At 35.9% G+C, this 8,045-nt stretch overlaps 1 protein-coding gene across 1 annotated transcript; it reads right to left on the reverse strand.

The window, feature by feature from the left end:
- Positions 1–754: 754 nt before the first annotated feature.
- LOC133176404 (uncharacterized) lies at positions 755–1,945 on the reverse strand. The gene has a single exon (XM_061311527.1). The coding sequence runs from the start codon at positions 1,943–1,945 to the stop codon at positions 755–757; it is 1,191 nt and encodes a 396-aa protein (XP_061167511.1).
- Positions 1,946–8,045: the final 6,100 nt, after the last annotated feature.

Here is an 8,045-nt window from a genome sequence, read left to right on the forward strand (position 1 = left end):
AACATCAAAAATTCCTTGATCAAGTAACATACACATTTTTGTTAAAATATCTATGGTAATAGGCAAGCGAATTCTTTTGTCTCTATTACATTGTGATTTCTTTATGCCTGACAAAATGGTTTGTAGACCTTGTAATGGTTTCCCATAGCTTTCTAGGGGGTTAAAACCACCTATTCGTAGGTACATGTATCGTATACCACTTAAATAAAGTTTGATAGTAGAATAACTTAGTTGCAGCTCAGAATAACAATAACTAACATATTGTATAAACACTTTCTCACTAACAATCGGCAAGCCATTAATTGAGTTCAAGTTCATCAACGATACAAATCTTAGGAAACTCTGGAAACCAATCTGGTATTGACGTCTGGTCTTGTCACCGATAGCTCTGTCCCAAAGTTCACTCACTACGGTTTGAAGTCCCATAAAACTTGGTGTAACTGGGGACACTTGGTTGGATTCGTGTCTGCATTTGGAGCTAGTTTGCGAAATCGTTGAAACTGAAAACGAGAAAGAGCGTCAGCTATTTCATTGAAACTGCCTGGAACATGTTTGCTATATATTACAAAATTATTTTGCACAGAACACATAACTAAACTACGCATAAGTTTCATAATATAAGTTTCTTTGGAACGTCCCTTTTGTATGATTTTAACTACTGCTTCATTATCACACATGAACTGAATTCGTTTCCCTTTCCAACTATGTCCCCAAAGAATGGCTGCAACGACTATTGGATACAGTTCCATAAATGCTATGGACATTTTGCATTTGTTGATTCCATTAGGTCAGGTGGCCAAGGTTCACTGAACCATTTTCCATCGTAGAATCCTCCAAAACCTGAATTCGAAGCCGCATCAGTGTAAAGATGGAGGTCTGCATTGGACGTAAGATAACGCTCATAAAAAAGTGAAACTCCATTCCAGTCGGATAGAAAAGTAAGCCACATTTTCAAGTCATTTATGCACTCTTGATTTAAGTGCACATAATAGTGTAATTCCTTCACTGTAGTGGATAGACTTATTAGATAGCTTACAAATGCCCGGCCTGGTAGTATGACTCTGGTGGCAAAATTAAAATGCCCCAACAATTGTAAAAGTTCTAATTTTGTGCATGACTTTTTCCTTAAAAGATCATGAATAAAGTTGGCAATGCGCTGTACTTTCTCTTCTGGTAAAATGGCTTGCATTTTCTCTGTATCCAGAATAACACCGAGATAAGTAAGACGAGTCGACGGACCTTCGGTCTTTTTCTCTGATATAGGAATTCCCAGCTTTTTAAAAATCATTTTTAATATCAGCATAGTTCTTTCTCCATCTCCTTGGGGCCTGTCAATTGTAAGAAAATCATCCAGCAAATGCAAAATTGTATGGATACCATAGTTGTGCTGTGCAATCCAACACACTGCTTGAGAAAGATTATCAAATATCTTGGGGCTAGATCGAGATCCAAATGGTAATCTTACACAAAAATAATAGTTCTTGTTCCATTTAAAACCCAGAAAACGCCACTGTTCAGGTAATACAGGAATTTGCTTGAAAGCGTCTTGAATGTCTGTTTTACACAAAATTGACCCTTTTCCATATTCTTGAATGTGTCGAATAGCATCATCAATTTTAACATACGAAAGTGAGCATTTCTCTTTGTCAATTAAACTGTTGATACTTTCATGATTTGGGTCATTATGGGGTGAAGATAAATCTAAAATAAGCCTTTTCTTTCCTGAATATTTTCCAACTGCTATTCCCACAGGACTAATTCTATGTAACATGAATGGAGAGGATGTAAAAGGGCCTATGACGAAACCTTTCTCCACTTCAGCCCTTATGAGACTATCAACTGTCTGGGGGTCTTCACGAGCTGATTTCAAATTCCTACATTCTTTACTGCTACAGATTTCCTCTTGCTGTATCAGAATGTCAAAACCGTTGGTTAGACTATCCATCAAATAATGTACAAAAGTTTTATCTGGATGTTCTTGTAATTCACTGCCCAACCGATGAATATTTATTGGTGTAGAAGCTTTAAATTCTAGTCATTTTGAAGGCTGTAATTCTGCATTGTTCTTTCCACTGCCATGAGGTGAATTTTCTATTTTCTTCCTTTTACATTTCATAGCACTATGTGGCTGGAAGCAGATAACACAGACATGCTGGAACTTGCATTCTGTTCTCAAGCAGCCCTTATCACTGTTGTAATTGTTGCAGAGTTCTTTGCCCTGATGATATCTTCTACTCCTTCCATGCATGTCGACATCTCTGTTCATTGTCCTTTGAATTTTCTGTTCTTTAACATTACACATCAGTGTGCTATGAACTGTCGAACCACATCTTTCACACTTCGTAACACTAGATCCTGCACAGACTCTCATTAATAGGTCAGGGTCCCCCAAAGCCCAATCTACTTTAATATGGTACTGTAAGAGGGCTGTTGAAGCTTTGGCAGAGAACAATTTATGATACTCGTAAAATTGTTGCCCCCAAGTGGAATAAACATCAATGATGTGAGATAGATATCCGTCTAATTCTCTACTTCTTTGAGGAAAGGTTTCGACCATGATTGATTTATATATGGTGAAGGCCTTTACGAATTCGCCGATGGATAATGTTCTGTTAAGACGTTCGTCCTTGTCTTCTTCTTTCTTTGTTTTAGGGGCTACATAATTTGACAACAAGAGTTTACACATGTTAACATCCTTACCCGAAATGATTTCTTTCCGGATTGTAGGTGATACTGCCATCACGTGCTGTAAGTCCGCAGAAGGGACGCCGCTCGCACTCGTTTCTTTCATGGTACTTTTGAACAAATTCGGGTGTAGTTGGGTAGCCGCTAATTGGTCTGGAGATCCAGCTGCGAATGGTGCACTACTTCGGTTTTCATAAAATTTGCGTAATGAATAGTCTTCTTCTTCTTTATCTTTATGCGTCTGTTGTATCAATTTTACTGTCTCCTGTAATGCGAACGCCGTCGCCATCAACATAGACTTCTCAGTATTTATGTTTCTCTCCGGAACTGCGTTTGGTTCCGTTGGCGCATGCGCATTTACATTGGTGTAAGGAGGGGCCCCTCCATGGGGTACAGAAATTTCAGCAAAAGCTGAAGCGGAAAGTTCGTCAATTCGTTCCGTTATACTGGAGGTACTTTGAGCTATGTTTTCATTCTCATTCCTTCCTGCGCTTGGTCTCTTCTGAGCAGAGTCAATATATATTGTTTCCCCATCGGTACTTAACTCTTTCTTGCCTTTGTTATCTAACCATAATTTCACTAGTATTTTGTGGGAAATAGAATGGTTAATATCGATGCCGCACAATTTTAATTCATTTTTTAATTTATCAATTGTCCAATTGTTAGGGTCGTCAACGTCTACTGTTGCTGCCCTTCTAACCCTGGATCGTGATCTAGCGCGATTCATAGTGGGGTCAAAATCCAAAGACACGGATCACTAATTCCTAATCACAACAATAACACATGGTAAACACATGTAGTAGTCACGTAAAAGTCCAGTAAAGCAGTTAGTCCAGTGGAACAAAAACGACAGAAATAAAATGAATGTCGAGTGAATAATTTTTATAATAGCTGTTGTAAAACTAATGGAATCGAGATGCTGCCAGCTATGGCGTTGGCTTCAGAAAGAGGCTGGGTATTTTCCCTCCGTAATATTGGCCATCTATGGGGCCCCCGCAGGGGAAATCTTCCACCAAGGGGCCTCATTAAGGAAGTGAATGAGTTTATTTGTTTCCCTGGTATAAACTCAGTTTATAATACTTATAAACTTTAAATATCGTAATATGGTAGAATATTAACCATGTTATATTTAACATGTAGGTATAAATGGAAGATTACAATACCACAAATAAGATACTCGTGAAAATGCAAGATTTGTAACATACCCACAATTGTCTGAAACGGGGACAAAAATATTGAGAAGGTAGAAAACCACATGACGCTAAAGAAAATGATAATAATAATAGATTAGCAGCATACTATTATATAGTGATCGAGCTGCACAATTTATTATCCATAAGCTAAGGCAGCATCCGACATCGATTTCAATGCAAATTACGTCACTTCCGTTTCGCACAAAATTATCTCACTCACCCACAAACAAACACGCAACTCCGTTGCGAGGGAATAAAACACACACAGAAAAGTCGAACAAGTGTAAAAGTCTATCATAAAGATGCACATTTCTACATGGGAAGAAATTCTGTGGATTTTCTCTGGTGTAGCTGCATGCAGACTGAATTCAATCAAAGCGCAATTAACGCTGGCTTACGCTTATCTTTATGTTATCCGAGACAAATGATGTCAACAGTGTTGAGGGAAGGATCCAAAACTTTTACAGATATAAGATTAAAGCTTTAAATTTTATTTTTAAAAGAATAATATGACGCCTTTAATTTTTTTTTCGGGGGGTGGGGGGTGGCATAATTTCAATATTTTATGTGCTCAATAATAATAATAATACATTTAAAATGAAACATATAATTATAGAAAATAAAAGAGTAAACAATAAACAAAGTTAAATAAAAAGGAAATTAAATTAAATGTTGGAATTTGTATGTAACCCTTAATTTGATTTTAGAAAGTATAAGTATGCCACAGGTTACTAATTTACCCCATTTCATTGACCACGCAAAGCGCAGGGTTTTTTCCCGTAAATATGTCTTAGGATTCGCACGGAGTGGGATGGACAGATTTTAGGGCATAGATAGGAAGGAGAGTGTCTGGGGAAAAGAATTAAAATTTCAAATATTGAGAAATGTTGCCTTTGAACGTATGAAGGATGTAAATAGGCCATGTTTACCTTCTTCTCAATGGGTAAGTGAAATATGCAGGGTATTGGGGTAACTCACAGTGTCTTAGAAAGACTTGCACACTGTGGATTCTCCCTAGATTCAGAAATATTTTAAGGCTATAATAAAAAAATAAAAAAAACCACTAAATTCCAAGGTGCATCAGACATGCCACTGAAGAAAATATTTTATTTTTTTTTCTTAGAACCACCTCTCCTAGATTCTGCCATAAATGCATTTTTTTTTTTTGGAGGGGGGAGGGTGCTCTTTCTTTTGGAAATACTTCAGAATGCTCTATATATTTTTGCTTTATATATTTTTGAGGTCTATTTGATGCTTTGCATCAATTTAACTTGTTCAATTCTTTTTTTGAGCCAATACAAATATATATATATTTTGATGATGAAAATAATAAAAATTAAAATATTTGAACTGAGTACTTGATCCGTTTTTCGCCAAGGGGGGGGGGGGGGGGGTATTCTGTCTAAAAAAAAAATACGTTTGTAAAGTACAAGAAAAGAGGACACGGGGTGGTTTAATCTGACTGGTGTATTCAAATACTATTATTATTATATTTATGACGCAGTATTTTTCTCTGTTCCCCGTCATTGCAAGTTTAGGAGTAATGTCACAAAGGCTTGGGAATTTGTTTATGGTACACAAGAATTCAAACTAACGTTTTCCACAGTTTAACTATATTATTATTATTATTTTTTATTGATTCGTGTGTAAGATTTCACTGATCTGTTACAAATTATTGAGGGTGACGTCACAATGGCTTGAAAACTCTAGATTTGCACACTAAATATGCACCTCTTAGCTGGAGGTGAAACAAGTGGGCGGATCATGGATCTTCAATTTTCAAAGACCGATTTCTGTACTGAAGACATTCCAGTTTCCTTTCCTCTTGTGATATTCAATTACCTGGTTAAAGGAGAACTTTTTACAGACAATTAAAAGTACGTGTGCTGAACAACAAAGACAGTATGCCTTATATTACGTACAATGCTTAATCGCCATTTTGCTTTAGAAAAGTTCGGGAAAAGAGTGTACCTGTGACGTCGTATTTTACGACTGTGACGTCGAGGAGTGGTTGTCTGCATAAGGAAGCTGCTGTAAATTTGGTAGTGTTTACATCGCTGCGTTTTTTTTACCATTTCGTTGGATTTAAAAGTTGTTACGGTTGTGAAAACATATGTAAGTGTTTGCAGTTGTCGTGCGGAATACACATCGGTATGTATTTTCGTTTGCTGCGAGTCATTTCTTCAGTCGGGTCTTCATTCATGGGGACTATGAAGCCGTGCGTTGTTGGCAATGTTTAACGGATATCTACAACTCGGAAGGAACGTATTGCGATAACAGTGGAGTCGTAGCATAATTTAATGACGGAAATTCGATGGATTATTTTAATATCGCCGTTTGATTGCAGAAAACTGCAGAATTTAGCGAGAAAATAATGACGCATGCGCAAATGGGGGTTAGTCGTTTTTTGATGCCAGGCATCGACTAACCCCCATCTGCGCATGCGTCATTATTTTCTACAGCTACAACAGTAGAACACCAGATACACTGCATAAAAGACATTTATCCTAGAAATAATAATTATGACTGAAAATAAACAATAAAAATATGAAATTGGAACACAATAAAAACATGAATGAATAAAAATAAACAATAATTCAATTATATTAGCTTCTTATATACACACTTACCCATTTAGACAGTATCTACTACAGTGAAAACTGATAATTTCAAGCAAAACTAAGTTAGTTTTCGGGCACTACACCTGATTTCAGAATTTTCTGAAAATCCAGGATTTATAATTAGTCTAAGATTAAATAATTCCCTGTTTAATGATGTTTTGTGTACCATGCACGAATTTTATGGTACAGTCCATTCAATTATTGTTATTGATTGATGCATCTTAATTAAAATTCAGCTTCACATACTTTGTTGTTTTTTTACATTTTGTCCGGCAAATTTTCAGTGTGTCCTGTAGTTTTTGTGATTTTTTGACAATCTGTAGGACACTATGTCCGACAGATTTTTTATCTCCATCTTTTATCTTTTATCGCCAACTCTGCATACCGGTTTTATATCAAACTTTGTTTTTTTTATCATATTAGATATTTGAAACACAAAACCATTTCTTGATAATTCATTGTAAATTTTGTGTTTATTATTATCATAGGTAAAAGTGCACACTTCACTTACTATAACAGAAAATTTCAATCTGTAATATTTTTGTTCACACCTTTTCACTCTTGGGACAATCAACAAAACAAAAGATAACACCTATCTACCCCTGTGGTTCATGCACTGTTGCTTGTCTACAAACAATGGCTTGACTGGGGAGATTAGTCACACTCCAGTGCATTTACAGTACAGCTCACAAGTATCTTCCGGTAAACACCGGCCACAGTGGACCCTCGGTCCACGCTTTTGCGTGGACTTTGAAAATTGTCAGTGTCTTTGATGTTTCGTTTTCAGCGCTAAGCTGGCACACGGTGTGTACGCGTTTGCTCCGTGGAACTCCATGCTGCTTAACATTAAGTGGTTTGAAATTACTTTAAAATAATTCATTGAAGATTTTAGAATAAAAATCATTGAAATGCATATCATCTGCAGTGTGCATTTTCCTACTTTCGATATTGTACTGACGTGTCAATGAATTTAACAAAGACGGAATTTTACCATGCAGTCAGCAATCTTGTGTTATTTGGAAGATATCTTCTTAAAGATTATTTTGTTTGTAAAACAAAAGCTAAATCTAAATTTTAAAAAAATAAGAAAGGAATATTCTGCATTTGTATTATGCATAATGCTCAGGAAATCCATGTGGAATTGTCAATTGATTATCTTATCTGACGTACTGGTTTTTTTTTTAATTATAAATTACTGTAGAAACTGGTGTATATGTAAATAATTACTACATCAAAATACAACACAGCAAATATATTGTTTAATTTAATTTGAATCAGATGAAAAAAATAGCTATGAAAAGATTGACTTATATGGAACCCAAATTGAGATGAGATGAGACCCGATGTAGCCTCTGTGTAATGAGCAAATTTCTGCCCAGCCCATCAGAAAATATGAAATGTTGATATTCAGGTATTGAAGATGCCTCACTTTTTCATCTGTGTCTGTTTGTAATTGTTCAGAATTATGTGTAAAATATAAACCTTAATATTTAACTTGCATTTTGTGTTCAGATCGAAGCATTATGGCACAACATTTTTCACAAAA

The sequence above is a fragment of the Saccostrea echinata genome, unplaced genomic scaffold (genome assembly GCF_033153115.1).
Source record: "Saccostrea echinata isolate AGI-Se365-2 ecotype Australia unplaced genomic scaffold, CSIRO_AGI_Sech_v1 ptg000075l, whole genome shotgun sequence".
Lineage (NCBI taxonomy): Eukaryota > Metazoa > Mollusca > Bivalvia > Ostreida > Ostreidae > Saccostrea > Saccostrea echinata.

Bases quoted from the DNA above. Each gene is read 5' to 3' on its own strand.
- LOC133176404 (XM_061311527.1), bottom strand. From the start codon at position 1,945: ATGGATAGTCTAACCAACGGTTTTGACATTCTGATACAGCAAGAGGAA.